The sequence below is a fragment of the Antechinus flavipes genome, chromosome 3 (genome assembly GCF_016432865.1).
Source record: "Antechinus flavipes isolate AdamAnt ecotype Samford, QLD, Australia chromosome 3, AdamAnt_v2, whole genome shotgun sequence".
In the NCBI taxonomy this organism is placed as follows: Eukaryota; Metazoa; Chordata; class Mammalia; order Dasyuromorphia; family Dasyuridae; genus Antechinus; species Antechinus flavipes.
The window spans coordinates 565,167,765-565,189,956 of NC_067400.1; the positions used below are offsets into that span (position 1 = coordinate 565,167,765).

General features: G+C 38.6%; 1 protein-coding gene across 1 annotated transcript; it reads right to left on the reverse strand.

Annotated features, from left to right (window-relative positions):
- Positions 1-886: 886 nt before the first annotated feature.
- On the reverse strand, positions 887-21,008 carry RRAGC (Ras related GTP binding C). Its single transcript, XM_051987745.1, has 7 exons — positions 20,539-21,008; positions 17,652-17,855; positions 16,674-16,873; positions 15,294-15,408; positions 13,390-13,532; positions 6,655-6,803; positions 887-2,543 (listed from the first exon to the last, which is right to left on the reverse strand). The coding sequence occupies exons 1-7, from the start codon at positions 20,788-20,790 to the stop codon at positions 2,392-2,394; spliced, it is 1,215 nt and encodes a 404-aa protein (XP_051843705.1). The 5' UTR covers positions 20,791-21,008; the 3' UTR covers positions 887-2,391.
- Positions 21,009-22,192: the final 1,184 nt, after the last annotated feature.

Sequence of the window (22,192 nt, forward strand, 5' to 3'; positions counted from 1 at the left end):
GCCTTCTAGTCAGCACTGTTTTAAAAGCTGCCTAAGTAGCCCAAGATTCAGCCTAAAAAGCCAGCTATCTGTCTCCACCTGTGTAATCAAATAGAATCATAGTCCCACAGAGCTAGAAATAACCTTCAAGGCTACCTAAGCTAATCCCAACACATAAATCCCCCATGTAATATCCCAGTTAACTGGTCACCATCCACTTTCTCTTATCTTTTAAACATCAAATTTGATTAGACTGTCCCTTTCTGTGAAGGACATAACATCTTTTCCTGAAACTGTCTGTTTCTGTAGAAGAATGATGTGTTCATCAAGATGAATTCAGAGTCAATAACAATATCTTGGGTACCAGAGAAACCAGGTTGAAGAGGTAGTTATGAAAAAGAGATTTAAAATAAAAAATAACAGAAGCTAACTGCTAACTGTGCTCATTTTTTTCTCATTGCTTTCTTTTCTCACAGGCACATCTTGAAAAGGATGAAGATCAAGGCCAAACGACTGTCATGATAGGGCCCAGAGAAATCAGGCAATCTGCCACCTGTGAATGAAAGAAGCTGATACAAAATGAAACAGAAATCAAAAGTCAGGCAGGATTACTCCAATGTTAAGGGGGCACCTTCTGGTCTTGGCTGTGTTTAGGTGAAAACTTTTAGGTCTGAACAGACACAGGCTCTATCTCCAAGCACAAAACTTATTTCACAGAAGAGTAACATACAAGGGAATCATCCCTGGGCTCCAAGCAGGAGGGCTGGGTGCAGAGCCTCCATAACATTAGCCTAAGGTATTTGAAAAGAAACAAGGAATCACAAGGTTCATGGTATCTTAGAAAAAGGGAAAATGGTGAGCAGACACTCCCGTCTTCTTCCAACTTATGAAATTAGAAAACCAGGTCTTGGAGTAAAGACATTTATTGATACCCATTTGATATAGTTCAGTGAAAGAATCTATAAATATAAAAGCATTTTTTCTTTTGGATATCACCATGGTCCATGTAAATACTCAACAATCAGAATCGTCTGCAGAAAGCACTCCAAGTCTCACTGTTAGGCTTACAGAACTTAATATACAGATTTATTATAACAGTGGCACTTATGTACTCAAGTGGTCCAGTGGCTTTTAAACATATAACTATTGGGCATCTGGAGGAAAACAATATGCAAATTTCAATCAACTGAAAAGATTTCAACCACCATCAAGAAAACGATCAAGAATTAATATCAGGGGTAAAGAAAAGTACCACATTTGACACTTGGTGTCAGAATACTGGAGACAAAGAATGTAAACCAAACACAGGCTTGGGACCACGTGCTCTCTCTCCCATTCCCAAACAGACCGCAGTGAATCCAGCATGGTACAAGCTGTTGATGCCTTCTGGATCAGTCTGGCAAACAGCAGCAACTAGAAATAGAAACATCTATAATCCGAGAAAAAAAAATATACATACATACATATATTTTTTTTGCTCCTATCAAGGTAGCCAGAATAAGGTTAAGGAAGGGTGAGCTAAATGTTTCCATGACATGATGAATACTTCTTTCTCAGAAGAGTGAAATATGAAATCAAGTTAAAAATATTCTCGTTACATTAAATCCTGATCGTGAAAGTGAAAATTGTGGTCATCTGTCATCTTCAGGAGAGAGAAACAAGCCATGTTGGTACCCAAAACTCAAGTGCGAAATTTCTCTATAGTCTCAAAGCTTTTTCCTCAATACTTTAAAGATGGGTAGCTATAGTTGAGCCCTGCATTCCAGTTGACAAGGGTTGGAATTTTCTTGCATTTCTTCAAGAAAGAAAAGTGAAATGTCTTTCGATGCAATCACGTATGTCTTCTGAGTTAGAGAGCAAGTGCATTAGTGGGTTGGTTTTCGGTGTGTGGCGTCCACCATTGGAACTGGAGAGGCAGTGTTAGCACTCAAGCAAGGCAGGGTATTTTAGACTAATCAAATGACAACTTAAGGTAAAGCTTAGGGTAAGTCAATCTTTTCCATTATACTCAAATGGCAATCACTGAAACTCTCCATTGAAAGGAGGAGTTTAACTTGCTTTTGTCTCCAAGTCTGATATACTCAAATTACTAAAGGAGGACTTAAAAGAGAAAACACACACACTCAAAAAAACTTGGAGTTTCCAATGTTAACCTTCAGTGGCCTCAAATGTTTTTTTTTTTTTCATTTTCTGTTTTTTGCTTTTTTGTTTTTGTTTTTTAAGAAACACAGTAGCTTCAGTTGTGCAACACCAGTTGAAGGGGTTTTTATCCAAATCAGAAAATAAACCCCTCTATCCACTGGAACTGGTACCAGATTTCCACGAACCCCAGCTATTGCTGGTCTTGTCGTATACGGCATCTGACTCAAGTTTGGAGAAAGGGCCAGGGAAGAGCTCCTTAAGCACTTCCCACTAGACAGCGCTTCTTGGTGCGCCATTGTGAGTCACTGCTTTCATGGCACAGGGGTTGGCTTGATGGCTGCAGGCTCTGTGAGAGGTCACACCCACCTCAAAAACTTCATGAATTGCTTTGCGGAAACAGTGGAAGTTGTAGTCTATTAAACCTGCAAGAAAAAAAGACAAGATTCCTCCTAAATGCCAATTGTGAAAGTGCTTAATAAAACTTCAATTCAAAAGAGGAAAAGGGGGAAAAAAGCAAGATGAATAAAAGGCACACAAATCCAAAAGAAAAATTCCCAAAGGTTCTTTTGTCTACTATTTCAAAAATGGGGGGTGGGAGAGGAGTGGTCCACTATTTAAAAAATAGAGTAAGGTAAAGCACACCAGACTCACAGAAGACAGTCACCCTTCTCATCACATGGGCCCTCAACTAGCTGTCATTCCCTCAGGCAAATCATGGGCTCAATAAAACAGGGATTTTGCTGTTTTACAATTTTAGAAAAGTGAGCTATTCTTAACAAACATTGAACACCAGAAAATCCTTTTCTATACTTGATAGCACATGGATGCCAAGCCTAGAAAAATGACTACAACAACCTAAATAGAAAGACAAAAAAAGATCCAAAAAAAAAAAAAAAAAAAAAAAACCCACAGTGAATGCTGGGTAATTATATAAAGAACTTTGGAGAAAAGTTGAGAAAAGTTGAGAAAATGTACCTTCTTCCCTTCTTTGCAGAGCTAGAGAACTATGGGTAGTTCAAATCTAGCCTCAAATACTTAATAGCTATAATTTTTAAAAATTCTTTGTTGCCAAATATGGCTCAGAGATATTAAAAAAAAAAAAAAAAAAAGGTATCCAGAAAAAAATTTTTTAATTCAACACAAATTGTCTTTGAAGATCTTAACTTTTTTAGAAAGGTCATGAACAAGCCAAGACAACACAAAAGTTCAAGCTAAATATGACAACTTAATGGCATGATTACATACTATAAACATGCATAGCTATACATACTAATCATCTTCTAGTCTAGCAGAGTTTCAGAATTAAATCATGTTGTGAAGATTTCTCTCACAGTCAACCAAGAGGCCCAATAATAACAAGCTAGATTCTACATTATATTTCAATCATTCACAAAAGTTAACTTAAGTACAAGAATTAACTTCAACTCTAGTTAGATGATGCTTGGATTGATTTAATTCTGGGAAAGTAATTGCTACCATTATTATTATTTACTTATTTGATCCAGGCAAAATATTAGTGTGGCAATTAATTGTACTTGACATAAGAAGAGCAGTCAGGCTAAAATTTAAAAGTTGGTTACCAGATTGTATTAAATAAAAAGGATTTTTGGGGACATAGCAATTCTCTAAGTCCCAAGTCATAGTGATCATGGGGCTAGGATGCAGAAGTTGAGAAAGCTTAAAACATGACAGCTGCCTTCAAGTATTTAAAGGGCTATACAGCATATGGAAGAGGGGTCAGACTCTTCTTGGACCCACAGGGCAGAACAAGAGAAAATACTTCGAAGCTGCAAAAAAGAAAACTATTCTAGAAATATGGAGAAACTCTGTAACCCAAAGTCGACCTGATTAACTCAAGAGACAGCAGGTTCCCCAGGGAAAGATCTTCAAGCAAAGGGAGGATAACCCCTTGCTTTATAGAGGAGATTTTTTTGTTCAATTGCAGAATGGGTTAGAAGTTTCTGTTGTCCCAATTCTGATTCTATGAAATCACTTCTTTTCTCTGAAGCCTTCTATAAAATGGGAATAACAAGATTTGCACTTCCTATCTTCCCCCACAAGATCTCAAGAGGAAAAGGATTTCTAAATTTTAATATGCAATGGAAAGTTATCTCACATGATCCCATTATATCCTTGTAGCCATATTGAGAACCTCTACTACTTTACAACAACTTCCCTCAATACCACTGCTCCCATTTTCATCACTAGTGTGACAGATGTAATGGCAGTCAACAGACTCTGTTTTTCAAATTCCATATCACAACTTTACTTCTAAATTCATATTTCCAAATGAATAGAAGTGTGGACAGAACCATGAAAGGAACAAAAAAGATACTAATTGTAAAGTGCTTAACACTTTACAGTATGTAATATGTAAGTACTGGTATGTAATAAGTAAGTACTATGTAAGAGTTAGTAATTATTATTATTATTACTATTATTGCTGATGGCTCTTGTGAACCACTTTTTTCATTTAAAAATACATTCTTTGTTATCAGGTATGGCTGAAAAGAATCATGAGTAGTTGTATGGATGATTTAAAATTATGTGATGAAGAAAAATAACAGGAACAAATATGAAACAGTACAGGAAACCAATAGTCTCAGAACAGGATAGGAGAAGACAGAAAATCCAAAGAGTTCTATGCATTCCATGCCTTACACTGGTTATCTATCCCCCATGCCTAGAATGTACTCTCATCCCACCTCACATCTACTTCTAACAAGGACTGTGTTGCCTTCTAAACAATGCTCAAATAACACCTTCTCCAACAAGCTTCTTAAGCTGCTAGTGCCCTCCCCAAAAAATTTACTTTTGTGTCTGTTTTGTATCGATTATTTATATACATGCAATCAAATGTAAGCTCCTTGAAGCAGGGACTATTTCATTTTCATCCCTGTATCCCTGGCACCTAACAGCACCTGATACATAGTAGGTATATAACAAATGTTTGTTATGATTCATAGTTTAACCACAAGCTCAGTATTATTTAACAGTCATAGCCAAAAAAACTAAGTCCACAGCAACAAGAATAATATTCAACTATATTATATATGCTGGTTATAAATAGATCATAGCCAGAATATTATGCTCAGTTCTGAGTATGCTATTTTTTAACTGGGTTTTATTTTTTATTGATACCTTTTGGTTTCACACCACATTCATTTCTCAGTGTCTCCCCTTCCCCAACCACCAATACCTCTAGACAACCTTTGTAAAGTTAATTCAGTAAAACTAGCCAACCCATCAACTCTGCCTTATAGTATACACACAATTCTACATTCATAGTTCCCCACTTCTGCAATGAATGGAGAAGGGATGAATACATTATTTTAGGAGGGATATTAATAAATGGGAACCTGTTCAGAGGAAAATGATCAGGACGATAAGGGGACCAGAAATCATGAAACATGTAGAATTGAGAACTAGGTGCATTTGAGCTACCCAGAAAAAAAAAAGAAAGAAAGAAAGTAAAAAGACTTGGGGAGCAAAGGAACCACAACTAATATCTTCTAACATCTTCAAATATATGAAGGACCATCATATAAAAAAGCTAATAGAACTGGGACCAACAAAGACATTGCAGCAGAAGTGATTCTGCCTCAGTCAGGATGACTTTTCCAACAATTAGAAGTATTCAATAATAGAACAGATCTGTTTGTTCAACTGTCAAGAAGTGAGTTCCCTCTCACTGTTACAAGCAAGGCAGAAACTAGAAAACTATCAGATATGGCATAGAGGAAAATCCAGTAAGGATCTGGATCATACTCTAAGGCTTCATTCAATTCTGAGGTCTTGATATTTTTAAAATGCAATTATTAGTAACTCTCTGAAGAGGAGAGGCAACTTCCATTTTTTACATTTGGCCGATGATCTACTCTTAGGATGCTAAGCACTTAATGCAGGTTTTTTAACAGTTCTGACATTTGGCATCTTATTTAAATCACTTCACATCCTTTCTAACCCAGTTTATGTGCTGAACTAATACAGACTTATTTTAGCAAATAATTTGATTAAAATGTTTAAAGTAAATTTAAGTTGGAGAACAGAAGAGATTTGATGAAATCCGAAGTTAATCACTCCCAGCCTTTCCATTGGCATCCTCCCCCAACACATATCATTCCACCCTTACCTCTATCCCTACTCCAGTTTCCCCCTTCTATTTCAGAAACTATAATCAGCCACTGCTCCTGAAAATAATGTATCAACTTACTCACTTATGGTTCCCTTCATCATTTCTATAACTTTCCAAACCAAAGTAACCCTCTGTAGTCATCATTCCCGGTTATGTTGCTTCCTCCATTAAAATATAACTCTTCCTTGGGGGAATAGACCATCTTCCTTTCTGTATCTGTATCCTTAGCAGAATGCTTTTTAATAAATGATTTTTTGATTCATTTGTTATTCATTAGGGATTACTCATTTTTCATAATAAGTTCATAACATTCCATTATTATTTTCTGTGATAGTCAAAGGAAAATAAAGTAAAACAAAGAACTTTACATAAATATAGCTTTTAAAAGGCGCCATTACCTTTACGTTCAAAGCTTTCTTCCCTAAGAATGCAGACCAGTGCCAAAAATTTTGTCACTTCCTTTAAATAAAGGACAGTTGTGTTATTTAGTTTGATAATTGCCATAGATTCTTTATCATATGCACTTCCACTGCCATCTTCCTTTAACCTATTTAAAAGAAAGAACTTTTTGTCACATGTTCCCAATCAGATTACCCAATACCCAACCGTCACCTATACAGCACATAGTTAAACTGCATATCATCACCATTATTCTACACAGAAATATCTAGTATGACAAGCACTTCATCCCAACACCTTTAATGGCTTTCAATAATAATGAATATTAAATGAAAAACATTTGAGTTTGCCAGAGTATTTTGTCAATGCCAAATTTCTCAGAACTGTTTAAGTAAAGAGTCATTTAGTGTGCTTTGATTTTATAGTAGACAATGATAGAAAAGGTTTTAATCTAGCATGAGGTTCATAAAGGTATGATAACAAAAGATTCTACATAACTCATCATTTCTAGGTTACACATTAATTTCTAGAGGATGGCAGCAATGTTTGTGGTCCCTGAAACATTTCACCAAATAGGTTTATACTCCTATCTGCCTTAAATCGATTTCTAAACGTTTGACTCTAAATGCTTATCCTCTCTTTCCCATTTCTTTCAAGTCTAGTGGGAACTAAAGTATGAAAAAACATACTTCCCTTGAGAAAATTTCTATGTTCAAGGTTAAGTCCTTCTTAACATTTTTTTTTCCTCACACAGTCTTTAGAGCATCCCAAATGAGATGAAGAATATTGATTAAATGATGTTTTTTTAAAAAGCCTCCTTTAAAATCTGTCATTTAAAATTATTCTATTGTAGGTGATACACACACTGCAATTCATTACAAAAACTCAGTGGCTGAGGGAAATATGTAAGACTTGGAGGTCTCTAACTTTTCACTAAAAAATAGCACTGGTAATTTCCAAACTATACCCAGTGATGGCTATTATTTGTTTGTCGTTGAGTTAGCTTTCAGTCATGGCTGACTTCATGATGCCGTTTGGGGCTTTCTTGGCAAAGACACTAAAGTGATTTGCCATTCTTCCTCTCCCTCATTTTACAGATGAGAGACTGAGGCGAACAGAGTGAAGTGACTTGCCCAGGATCACAAGCTAGTGTTTGTGGTTGAATTTGAATTCAAGTCTTCCTGACTCCAGGTTTATCACTCTATCCACTGTACCACCTAGCTGCCTCATATCCAAATACCAATAGGGGAAAAGAAAAGAAAAGGAAACTGATTTATCTTGAAATATAGAGTAGAAAATTCTCTTCCAGAGAGAGGGAAATTAACAAGAATTTATTTTATCTTCTCAGTGTTGATATAATATATAGTGTTCTCTTCTAATTTCTATGTATGAAATTTTAAAAAGGAATTGAATATTATACATTATGATTTTTTCAACAGGCTCAGAAAGAAGACATTTAGAGAAGTGATCGCATCAGATGAAGGACCCATAGACAGAGGTCTTGAAAAGTTACAAAAGTTTCTGATCCCAACCTTGCTGTAATGCTGAAATCATGTGCCAAATAAAATAAAGTTCTATTTGAGAACAGTTGGAAGTTTAGTGAGAATTGTGCTGATTTTTACTTGAGTGTTTCTTTAAAAAGCTCATTAGTAAACATCATCTTTTAAATATGATATTCATCATTTATATTTAGCCACCTTAATACAGAGTGATTTTTTTAAAAGGAAGAAACACATGCTTATTTCTCAATCTCAATGTCAAGCAAAAGCTTTACTGATTGGACTGTGTGACTGTCCTGAGACAACATTTTGTGACAGTATATCCTAAATTCAGTAAAGAGAAATCACCTCTTAGGGCTAAAACTACAAACCCAACGCTACAAAGTGAAATAAAATATCATAAGGGGGAAAGCATAAGGGCTCTAGCCACAATATTGCAGATACTCACATGCAAAACTGGCAATTTTAGTTACCTCAAATTTACTCTCCTACTACAATTTATTTGTATTGTTTTCAGGGGCAGGTAGAGGGCACCATAGTGCAAAGAGAATCAGGCCTAAAGTCAGGAAGACTCATCTTCCAGAGTTCTAATCTGGCTTCGGACACTAGCTGTGTGACCCTGAAAAAGACACTTAATTTTGTCTGCCTCAGTTTCTTAATCTATAAAATGAGCTAGAGAAGGAATAATAAACCATTACCCTGCCTTCGCCAAGAAAACCTCTTAAGTGGTTACAAAGAGTCAGACATGACTAAAACAACTGAACAACATCAATTTATTTGGATTTGTGTTAAAATGCTGATGGTAAGTAAAGATAAAAATGGGAATAAAGAGAGACTTAATAGGTATTTTATAGGCTCTTATGAGCAAAAATGTAGTACAGATACTTCAAGTGCTTCTGAAATACAGGATTTAGAGAACTTTGAATCCTATTATGATTTATAACCATTATTCATCAATAGAGATACAATGTCCTTAAATAGACTTCAACCATCACTTTCACAATAACCTGTCCTAATCTCTGGAGGAAAAAAAAATGGAGGAAAAAATATCAAAGTATTAAAACCTAATCATATTTTAGGACTTCCCCAAAACAAGAGCCCCTCAATATTTTCCTTTCTAAATTACTAAATATAAAATTATACAGCAAAATTTATACAGCATTTACCAAAGGAACAGGCTTAATTTCACCTATTTTATGCCACAATTTTATTGATGTACAGCCCTATTTGTTTATTCTTAGCATACTTCATATCTTCAGGACCAACAGGGTCAGCGTTTGCAGATTCTTTCAGTATATTTCAAACCCCAAAACATTCTAGGGACAAATTACTTTGGGAAACACTGATAAGTGTGGTAGAGGACTAAGTACAGGGGAGAAAAAAAATTAAAGAAGTAGTATCCAAATCTGTTTTATAAAGATGCTAGAAATTTCTGACAAGTACACAACAGCCAATGCAGGGATTAAAAAAAACTATCTCACTTGTCAAAATCAAAGGTCTCATTTATTATACTGGGTTTGAGTTTGGGGTTTTTTTTGCCTTAATTAAAACAAAAATGTTGGTTATTTATTAAAATTAAGCATGAATGACCAACAAGAAGAAAAAATCAAGAGCCAAATATACATTAAGAGCAAATTAATTTAATGATCCTGTAGCCCTGTTGGCTTTATTTTTTTCTCTGAAAGAAAACATTCTTGTGGTGTCATATAAACTTTGCTGCCTAAGTTTGAAGCCAAGAGTCTTAAGACAGCATCCCAACCTCCCATTTTCACCAATCCCACAGGGCCTGAAAAATCTATCCTGCCTATTCTTCAGACTACTTTTGCTTCCACTATGATTCTTTTCAACTCAATCCCCTATGCAAACACCCTCAGTTTCCCCTACCCTGCTATCTCTAAAATAAGGACCTAAGTTTCCTTTAAGTTTACCACTAGGTAAATCTGGGAAACATGGATAAAACAAAGTGACAAATTAAAAAAAGAAAAGCTACAAATCTTCAAGTTTTTTTTTTACTAGAATGTGCCTGTAATTCACTGAAATCTCAAAATATCTACTCAGCTTTCCCAAATTCACAGCATCACAAAAACTGAACAGGAAGGGATTTAAGAGGTCATTCAGTCCAACCTCTACCTGAGTCCCCTGCCAACAGTCCATTTGAAGATTTCCAATAATAACAACATATAATGATAAGAATAATAATATTCAGATAACACTTTAAAGTTTACAAATCACTTTACAAAGATTATCTCCTTTAGTCCTCTTGGCAATCCTAAGAGCTAGGTACTATTATCCCAAATATATAGATGAGGAAACTGAGCTGAGAGATTAAGTGATTTGCCCAAGTGCCAGGCAGGATTCAAACTCAGGTCTTCTCAATTTCAAATCCCATTGGGCCACCTGGCTGTCTTCAATGATGGGAGACCAAAATATCTCCCAAAGTAATTTCCCTAAGAGGCAGCTAGGTGTCACAAGGGGATGGCACTAGACTTGTTAGCCTAGGAAAGCCCCTCACTTACACAAGTCTATCTCCTCCCTCTCTAAAACAAGAAGGTTGAACTCTATAGCCTAGCTTTAAGAGTATAACAATACGTTCCAGAATCCTTCGATTATTCTAATGTCTGGGCTCTTTACCCTTACAACAAACTTAAACAGTTTTCCCCTTTCTGCACAGGAAAACCCTTCAGAATCTGAAACCAGCTAGCTCCAGCTCCACTTACCCAACTCTTATATGGTCCAGATAAATGTCTCCAGCTCCTTTCTTAGCTAACACTTTCCCTTTTTCCAGCTCACTTCTTGGTTTATGGCACCAGAATTGTACAAAGAGGGAAGAGCTTTTCTGAGTACTGACTTCTTATGCCAGCTTAGGTCTCACCTTGCCAGAAATCATCTTCATTGGTATGACCTAATACATCAACCTGACGGGGTGTGACACTAGACCAAATTGTTTGGCTCCAAGTCAGGAGAGATTTCAGCTTGTCCTGTTGCTACATCCAATGGGGCATTTTGGTCCCTTCCAGAACTGGCTCCTAGTATTCTTGCCACATACAAGACCCCTTTGGCACAATACTTCTGTTTTGTAGCTGACTTCAGTCTACTGGATCCTTCCCAGTCCCTGCCTCTGATGAAAGAAAGTACTTCTCACACCAGGCTTTCCAAGATACTAGTCTCCTGAATTTCAGGCCTTCTTAAAATGGTCATTCCCCTTTATTCGTATGGGATATTTTCAACTCTTTAGCCTCTAGAATTTTTACTATCATTTCCATACATTCCTCTCAGACCTGATTCAGTTTGCCCAAAGCATATTCACTAGTCACTTAGACCTACTATTTCTAATAGCTCATTCGAATACAACTTGAGTACTTTGCTCCTCTTTTTAAAAATCTATCTCCATTCCCAAACAAGGAATTAAACTTTTCTAAATTTCTAGCAATTCAAATTTTAATCAGAAAAGATTTTATAAATGCACAAATAGTAGTAGAAACATCCCAGCCCACTCTTCATAATAAAACAGCTTTTAAAATGGCTATTTCCTCTTGTTTCCACTCTTTTTTTTTTTACTTAAGCTAGAACAAAAATCTTATTCACTAACAAAAAAAATAAATAAATAAGGAATACATACAATTAGACAGATACACACACACACACACACACACACACACACACACACACATCCCAGTTCTCATATTAAGAAGATGAAATAAAAACAAAAGAGAAACTGAGCAAAGTGACAGGAAAGACAAGTGATAGGAAAGACAAACAGCAGACTAGAGGAAGGGAATTAGGACCAAAGAATTAGGACAAAACAAATTATGCAAAAAATGACTCCCTAGAAAGAGTTTAAAACAATCAAAACTTTTCTGTAAGACAGTCACCGAATCTCCAAAAGAAGCAAAACATAATCTCCAGGCTGCATAACATGGGTCAAAGCAAACTGAATATAGAAAAGATTAGAGAAAGATATCAAGGTAAGCTCAAGAACATCTGCAAAAAAGACACATATGTGCAAAGAGGCAAATGGGGGGGGGGGGGGGGGGAGGAAGGGGGAAGGAGGAAGTGGAGGCAAGACAAACCAAAGGATCAAGGAACCCATAAAGAGGGAAAGCCAGACAGGCTGACATAAGAGATGAGCATGAGGAAAGAACAAGGCACTAGAATAGCAAAGATGACAAACGAGGGAACAAAGGTGGGAAAGGGAGTTTATCCAATTCCTGGGCTAGTATGACAAGGCCCAAGAAAAGACAAAGAACATGGCAGTATAAGAAGAGGCAAGCACTGTGCTTGGAGTAAGCAGAAGTGGGAGCTGCTCACATCTGCCACTCTCCTAGTTGCAGGGGGGAGGAGGGACCTCTAAATAAGACCCAGAAGCTAAGCTTGAGTTTCCACATCTGTAAAATGAAGGTCAGTGCTTGTAAAAAGTACTAAAGCACTTCCCTCATGGGTCTAACATGGAAAGTCAATGAGACAAGGGGGCTTGAAATGCTAGAGAATTACTACTCCTTGCTATTATGTAACTAACAAACTTTTCTTAAACTCCAACAAAACAGAAGTTATTGTTCTCTAGGAAATCTATCAGCCCTCCAAAAGTTTGGAAGTCATCCTTTTGGCTATTCTGCAAACCTGTTGGTCTGTTTTTACTTTCTAACTAAACTCTCACTTCAAAAATACACCCCCCAAAATCAGACAAGCCAGGAAGAAGTTTGTTTTTTTCATCCTTAGGATTGAATCTTTTCTTGCTATACATTTAAAAGCTCTGACATCCAAAATTATCATGTTGGTTTTTAAAGATCAGAACCCTCCTTTCTCCCCAGTGCCTGAAGTTTACATTAGGAACTAAACTTTTTTAGTAATGTCAGATCAGCATTGTTTAGATTCCACTGGAAATAAAGACTACAAATAACACTCTACAATTAACACTCTCTTCCCCGCCCCTTACCTAATAAAACACATACCTACATTTAAAAAAAAAAAATGAATTTATCACCAATTCTAAGTGGAACAAGGACTACCTAGAAAAAGTTTAAAACGTTAATCAAAATTCCCAAGGCTCTTCTCTATGAGACTCATAAAATCTCCAAAAGAAAAGAAACATAACCTTCTAGGTTGCATAATATGGGCCAAACCAAATTTGCCTCATGGACTAGAGAGAAATTAAGAAATCAAAGGCCCAGGCTTAACTCAAGAAAGGTTTTAACTTCCCATCTCAGAGGAAGAGAGCTTCAGAAATAGGTTACTTACCCATATATACAAGAAACATCAATTACAACATCAATCATGTCACAGCACAGTTCATATGACTGCATATCCACAGGGGAGCTATCTGTTGCAATGTAGATTTTACTGACAACATCGAAGAGAAAAGCTTTTTCAATACCTGAATTCTTTAAAAAAATAAAAATTAGCGAAGTGTTCAGTCATTCTTAAATACCATAACTTATAAGACTATGGAGTATTATTTTTTAATAATAATAGTCTTAGTTTTCAAAATTTATGCAAAGATAATTTTCAAAATCCAACCTTGCAAAATAATCACATTCAAATTCACTTCTGAAATGACTAACCCTTTGTAGAGACATTCTTAACATCTGAAGTTAAAAAATGAAATTACTTTGCTGTTTTAGATGATCCAAATGATACCACAAAATTTCACTTTGCCCTCCTTTGCTATCATTGAAAAGTACTATTTTCCAAGAATAGTTTAACATTTATATAGTGCTTACTATGAACCAATAGCTATGCCAAGTACTTTACAATTATTATTTCATTTGATTCTCATAACAACCAAGGTAGTTGCTATTATTATCCCCATTCTACAGATTAAGAAACTGAAGCAAAGAAAGATTAAGTGACTTGCCCAAGATCACACAGCTAGTAAGTATCTTAAGACTGGATGGGAAGTTCAGGTCCTGCAGACTCCAAACTCATTGCTCTATCTCATATACCATCTACCTAACCTCAAAGAGAATGCCACAGGAAAAAAAAAATGACAAAAAAATTTTCCCCACTATTCCAGTCATTCTGTTTTAAAATATTCAAAATTGCTCAAATTAACACTAACTTTCAATGTCAAAGCTTCAAATGCTGCGGAATCTGCAAGTGACAATGACCATGAGATAATCAAATACTGCTTTTCTATAAATATGAAAAGAGCAGAGCTTTGCTTCCACACCAAATGAAATAAGCCACATTGAACAAAGACACACATTGGCCAATTCAAAATCACTGGGTTACCAATAAGTAATATAATGGCTTAGCTACCAATCTGACTGAGCAATTCCTTATTTACTGAACTGATTCCTCAAAATAGAAAGTAAAGTGTGATATACAATTAAGACTCCATTTTTACATCAAGGGGAGAATGATCAGGTTTTTAGCCTGAAAATCATCAATTACATATGCCAGAAATTATAAGAATACAATAAAGGGCCCTGAAAAATCATTTCATGTGGAAACATCATTTTATAGGTGTAGAAATTAATACCAGATCAGTGAAACATTATGACTGAATTCACAGGGAAAGGCAGAACAGAGACACTAACTCAGGCCTCCCACACTCCTACCTAGTATGCTTTCTACTAAAATATCAGAATCAAGACTGATGTCACAAGTTCAGAATGACCTTCTTTTTTCTTAAGCTACTATAGTTCTTTGACATTTTGAAGATATTGTCTAAACATAAGCAAATAATGTTCTAGTTGAAGCAGCTGGTAGCACAGTAGATTGACAGTTGTGCCTCGAGTTCAGGAAGATCTGAATTCAAATGTAGCTAGTAAGTTATATATATGATCCTGGACAAGGCATTTAACCTCTATTTGCCCTAAGTTTCCTCAATAGTTTATGGGAATAATAATAACACCTACCCTGCAGGGTTTTTGAGGATCAAATGACATAATATTTGTAAAGTCCTTAGCACAGTACCTAACATGCAGGAGGCATTATATTAAAGTTTATTCCTTTCCCCTTCCCCCATAAAAAGAATATAAAGACTCTTCTCTGCATTTCATTAATTATAAAAGCAAATAGTATTTAGGAATGGAAAAAGACCAAAAAAATACTTAGATAAATTAAACCCATTTTGAAACTGTAACAACACTAAAATAATGTTCCTACAACTAGAATAATAAGTTAAACAGCTTACTTACGGATATAAAGATATTTAATAGGTTTTCCAAGGTCGGCAGTTGTGGAATGAGCTTCTGCACCACCTTACTAAAGGCTTCAAATATTGAATGATCATAGATACTAGTCAAATAAAAGCTGCAAAACACAACCCAATTTTATTAAATCTGAAAAACATTTTACACATAGTGTCTTCTTAACAGTAACATGTAAAATTTTAAATATCAAAATACTTAATTTCAACTTACTGGCTGGCATCTTTAAGTCTTGAGCAGAAGACTTGATTTTGTCATCCCCACTGTCCAATGTACAAGGCATGATTATAAACAATGAGATTGCTTCTCAGTCTCTTATAGAAATCAGTCTCATTCCATTACCATCATACCATGTACATTTGAAGTTGTGCCAGAGAGGATTTGAGACTGCTGATGTATGAGCATGGATCTAAGTCTTTGGAATCTGATCCAAAAGGCTCGGTTTCTCAATTACAAAACTGAGCAGAGGTCACAGATGGGAACCAAGAGCAAGCTCAATCCAGAGAAGACATCAGTGACATCTGTTAAATAATAAATGTAATGAAAACTTGTCTTATCCTTCTTTGTGGGGAGAATGCAAGATGCAGGGACAGCACTGCAGTGAACTTTTCTTCCCCTAAATTGTTGGGATGCTTCCTAAAGAGGGGTTTCTGGGAATGTTTTTAAAGTAAAAAATATATATTTATTAACTTCAAAATAAACAGCAAGATAAGAAATTTCACCTGCAACATGAATGGCTGAAATCTAGGGAGATTGCACAGTAGAGCAAACATTTAAATGGAAAGTCATGCTCACCTGCCTCACAAATATTCTTTAGTATAATCACAAAGCAACAGCTGCTATTCTTTCCATTACAAACAGTTTGCAGTACTAGGACTAAGGCCAACTAAAAGCCCCAGTGCACTTAACTGTAGAGGTTCATCAACTATCACCCACTTCAGAAAAGAACCAGGACTTTTTAGAGTCTACCAGGCTCAAAGGTCTGCTCTACCCCATCAAAGCTTCTCTACCAAACACTGTCCTGCTTAGATCTACCCTCTCTCCTAAGACTGAGGACAGACTGACAGACAAATAAATAGCCTTGTGGCAGAATGTTCTGATAAAATACCCAAATACTAAGGAGATGATGCCTTATACTAAATTCGGCAAGCTCTTTTTAGGCCAAAACAGAGAAGTCTCAAATCAGTTTTTTGTTTTGTTTGTTTGTTTGTTTTAAGAAAATACTAATTTAAAGGTTGAGAGAGGGGGAAGAGTACATTTAAAAAATGGCTCTGCGGGAGGGAACATCAACATAGAAAACCATAGCATGTATACTGACACAAATACAGGTATTTTTGCAGGGTTCTTAAAGAAAGAACACACAGTTACCTAAGATGGAGTTTTTCTAGACCAGCATCTGCAAGGTCATCATTGGCCCGCTGATGAATGTCCCTCTGAGTTTCTATTTTATGATCATCAGACAAGCCATCAACTTTATGAATAAAGACTTCAAAGTTCATCTCTGGATTAACTTTGTAGGCTTTAGAAACAGTGATGTGAAGTCTTGTTAAAGCCTCCATGTAGTCATCCTATAAAACAGAAACAGAAATTGAACACAAAAATCTATCAAATTTCCTTGACTCAAAATCTCGTTCCTTTCTGTTAAGACAACATAGTCCCATATTCCAAAGTATCTATAAACTTTGATAACTACACAAATTCTTTGGAAATAACACATATCCCCCCCCTTCCAGTCAACTCTAAATGTGTTTTCTAGTTATAAATTTTCTAACAAGTTTAAATGTAACATTCTCTGTGAAAATGCGCACGTGTGCATGCATGCACATGCACATGCACACACACACACACACACACACACACACACACACACCCCACCCCAGGATTAGGCAGGACCCACATTCTTCCATCACAACCTCTATCATTTCAAACTCATCCTTAAAGAGTTTCTTAAATCAGATAAATGGGAAAACATGTTCCTTCTATATTACATGGCACAGATAAAATTGTTAATTGGTCTAAAAGTCTACTTCACCATTGTTACTAAAAGGTACTGAGTTACCTATCACTCATTAGCCAGTAAGAAAAGAAAGACAACAAAGATCTCAGAACTTCAGAATGCCAAATGTCCCCAACTACTAATCCTTCCATATCTAAAGATTGGCAAGTTCCTTCATGTGCCACTTACTTCCTCAATTCTATCTTACAATGCTGATAACTAATCTACTGACAATTAGTATAAACAACATTTGAGAAAACAAAGGTCAGAGAAAGTGAATCTTTTCCTTTCTTCCCTATGCTTTTACAACCAATTTTAAAAGAAAGCAAAATCTGATTATTTATAACCACCTGTGCATCAATGACATATATTAATGCCCCTGTGCCCCTGAAGATCATCTCATAGTCAAAGGTTGGATCAAAAAAGTCCATTTGCCCAGGAAAGTCCCATATCTGGAAATTCACAAAGGAGCTATTGGAAATGTCATCTTTGTAAATTTTGTTGGTGCTTTCCAAAAAGAGGGTCTCGTTGGGTGACATTTTATGAAACACCACCTGTTAAAAGAAATAAAAGTTCAGTCTTATCACTGATTACAAACTTGGTATACACATCATTCAAAAACCAGCTCTAGATTGGTAAAAATTAATCATGAACCAATAAAGAAATATAAGAAGAGCCTTCAAGTAGAAGTTAATGGGCCTAAATTACCTTTCCACAGGGTCTAATCATCATCTTTTAAATTCGCTAAAAGAGGGTCCTGTCCATTAAATTATTGATTATCCATTAAAAGAAAATTGGGAACTCTTAAAATGTTTGCTTTATTCTCAAGCTTTATTTAAAGGTCCTGCCTTAATAAACAATTTAGCATTTAGAATGAGCTTATAGGATTTAAGGGGAAGGAGAAGAGAGACTGGAAGTGACTTTAAAGTCCATCCCCCTCTTTTAACAGACCTAGACATCAAGGCCCAAAATCATGGAAAGACCTTGCCTTCAAAAGTGAATATCAGACAATTAGTTGCAAAATCAGGGTTAACAACAGATCTGCTAACTTCAAACATACCACACTATTATTATATCTTCACTTTTTTTTTTTTACCCCCCTTTTCACTCACATTTATAGGAACTTTTTAATATTATATTGTATGGTGAAAATTTTTAATTTTGGCCAAAGTCTATTTAGGGACTACTTAAAACAATACACTGAAATTTAAGGGTCTCTGTTAAAGGAAAACAAACGCTAAAATATTACTATCTATTAAACCTACCTAAGCAACATCTCGAATAAATGGATTTTGTCAGATTTATTTATTTGTTTGTTTTTGGGGAAATGAAATGGGCAAAAATCCTCAAGATTGAGTAAACGAGCAATAACTGAAGAAATATTTAGAGCTACAGCAGGCACTTTGTATATGTGAGATGAAAGGCAATGTAAAGATAGTACTATAACTTAATATTGACTTCAAATGGGGAGGTGACATTATTCCAATGAACATTAAGGCAATTTTTTTGAAAGCATAAGTGTCCAGGATTTCATTGAATTATACACTGAGAGCTAGAAGGGAATCTAACAAGCCATCTAGTCCAAACTCCTATCTTTACAGATAAGGAAATTGAGGCTAGAGGTCCACCAAAGGTTCGGAGCAAAAGCAGGATTTGAACCAAATCCTCTTACATTCAAAACCCAGCACTCTTTCCAATGGACCACAGTGGATGCTTCTTAATCATTTTATACCTACTATATAAAGCCCATTGCTCTGCATTGGAGAGCTACAAAAATAAATGTCTGGTCCCCATCTTCAAAGAGTTTGCAATCTAATATGAAAGACCCTAGTTTAGAAATAATCATAAAACAACATAGAACATAAAAGCACAAGGAAGGTAACAAAGTAACAAGAGAATTCAGAAAAAGATTACTTTCTGCTAAGAGTGAAGGCATCTGAGCTTGGATCTTAACAATTTGGAAGGTCTTATAATAGAATTTAAAATTAACAAAGACCTTAAGCGATAGAGAGCAAAGCCTTAATTTAGACTTGGACAAGGTCACAAAGGTAGTGGATATTCTGGTCAGGATTCGAACACATATTTTCTCACATTAATCTTCAATGAAAATCTAACTGGTTTTGGAATCAGACTTCAGGTCTGAATATTCTGTGTGACCTTAGGCAAGATATTCTATCTCTCAGGGAGACAGTTTCTTTATGAGTGTAATGAAGTTGTACTAGAAGTCTCTCCCAAATCAAAAATCTTTTGAGTGCAGACTTCCTAATAAATTAGAAATCACCTCTTTTCTTCCTCATAGTCCCAACCACGGTAGAGATAACTGGCTTCACTTCTGTCTAGAAAATCCTTCCCAACACCTCAAGAAAGACCAGGAATCAAAGAAAGATAATCTCAACCCTGCCATTCCATTTCACCAATCCTAAAATAGTCCCGTGACACTAACTCCTCAGAAATAAACAACAAATTCTTTAACCAGATTTGATTTGGTTCCTGCAAACCTAAATCACCTCTGAGAGGTTCATGCCCAAAGCCGTAGGATTCAAACTATTAGAGCTCGACATGGGAAATCCAGAACATCTCACTGTTTTTTTAGAAAGGAAGAAACTAAATGTAAAAGAAGTTAAAGGCTAAAGTACTGTGGGCTTTCCAAATTATCTGGTCCCGGGCCTTCGATCCGAGGATGGGTGTGAAGGCCCACACTCACTCCAAGTCATCCAGGGATTGAGTAGCAAAGCCCGAGGACCAAAAGAAGGAAGCCACCCAATTAAGGGACGGAAATACATGACATCTAGGCCTCCCTGGGGGACCCGGGGTCTTATCCTCTTCTCGGGGTCTCAGTTTCCCCTTCTATAACAATGAGTAAAATGAACCAGAGAGCCTCAGTGCTGCAGCCCCTGGGGGAGCCCCGGGATCACGGATCTAGAAATACAAGGGGATTTCCAGGCTATCCAGGACAAACACAAGTTTACAGATGAGGATAATCAAGGTGGAAGATGGAAGAGGAACAGGCGGGGGAGAAGGGAAGGGGGGGGAGATGGGGCTCCCTCCGACGTCTCCCGGCAGGGGCTGACCCCGGAGCCGCGGTTCTCCCTCCCTACGACGGGCTGGGCGTGGGCAGCGAGATGCTGCCAGGGCCGCGGCCTCCGGGGGGTGGGGGGACGGACTCCGGACCCGCCCCCTGCTTCGCTATCCCAAGCCGGGGTTCGAGAGGAGCTTCACGGAGACGCCCGGCCTCACCTTCTGGATGGACGACTTGCCGCTGCGCCGGAGCCCCATAAGCAAGATCCGCGGCTTGGAGCTGTCGCCGCCGCCCGCGCCGCAGCCGCCGCCCGCCCCCGGCCCGGCCGAGCCTCCGCCCGCCGCCGCCACCACGGCAGCCTCCTCCTCCTCCTCCTCCACGCCGTAGCCAAAGTCCTTGGGGAAAGAGTCGGCCGCACCGTAGCTACCGGAGAGCGGCGCCTCGTCCCCCCCGCCATACTGCAGCGACATCGTCCCGGAGCCGCCACCTGCGCCCCAATAGGACAAGCCAGGCCAGGCCAGGCCAGGCCGCCCCTCTGCAGCTGCCTGCCAGCCGCCCCCTGCCGCTGCTGCCGCCGCCCGGACCGGCCCCGACCCTTCCCGCCCCTCGCCACGCTCATTGGGTCGACGCCCAAGCTTAGCCTTTTAATTGGTCCCTGCCGCTGCCACTCTGAAGCAGCCTGGTGGGCGGTGCCTCATCACGTGCTTTACGTCACCTGACTGGGCGCTACGGGAGGGGGAGGAGGAGGAGGAGAAAAAGGGGGAGGAGATTAAGAAGGAGAAGGAGGAGGAGGAGGAGGAGGACAGGGTCACGAGGAGGGTACCCCTAGATGAGTTCGGAGGCCTGGTCAGGCTGACTCGGCCCCTGCCCCTCCCTTCCCTCCAGCACGGCCTGACAGCTCTGGGCCACGGGTGCCCTCCTCCCTCTCCCTACGCCCAGCTCCGCGTTTGTGGCCGTGGCCTCTGCCCCCGCCAGCTGAGTGTGCGTCCCCGGCGCCCTAGCCTGGAGGGGCGCTCGGCCTTTGTCTCCTGATCCCCTCTCCCCTCCTCATCCCCTAAAGGACTGGGAGAGTTCGGAGTGGAAGCGAGAGCTGGCGCGGGGCGGCCTCCATAGGAGAGGAAGCTGCGCTGGCCGAAAGGGCCAGTCGGGCCTTAGGGCCGCCTTCCGGAGATTTCCTGCAGCCGGTCTGGACTCGGGACTTGAAGACCCACGACCGATTCCCTTCTCCACCTTCGCGGACGCTTGGCCGAGCACTTGGTGCGGCCGGCCTCCAGCCAGGTCTGTGCTCAAAAGCCCTCCCTGCCTGGTAAGACCTGTCAAGAGTTTGGGCTCCATTGGCATAGATTTGGAGAGGCCAGGGCTACCCTCGGCAGCTTGCGGTCATTTCCTGCAGAAGCCTCCCCGACCCCCAAGTCCAGCAGCACCCTTCTTTCCCCCCCCCTCACTGGAGCATAGGGCATCCACCCTCCTCCGCACCTTGCGGCAGATTGACGGGAGGACAGACAAGAATAGCGCGGGATGGGTGGGCGGGATGGGGCCGCGTCTGCATCCTTGCGAGAAGGTACCTACCCGCCTTGAGATCACAGCTCCGATGGGGCCTTGGAGGATGTGCGCAATCTGTAGATAGGCAGAAGGGGAGAAACGGTGGCCTGGGAGTCAAGACCACCGGTGGAATAGTAGCTCTGTAACTGCGGGTCTCCTGGGAACAAGACGTCCCGTCCCCGAACCTGCCCGGCTCCCAGAACAACATGGTGAGGAAAGTTCTGCATAAAACCTACAAGTTCCGTGTAATTGGGTAGTTGTTACTAGGGTAGTTGTGTGGATGCTAACCTTTAATCAGTCAATCCAATCCGAATGAGAAAGATTTAAGTA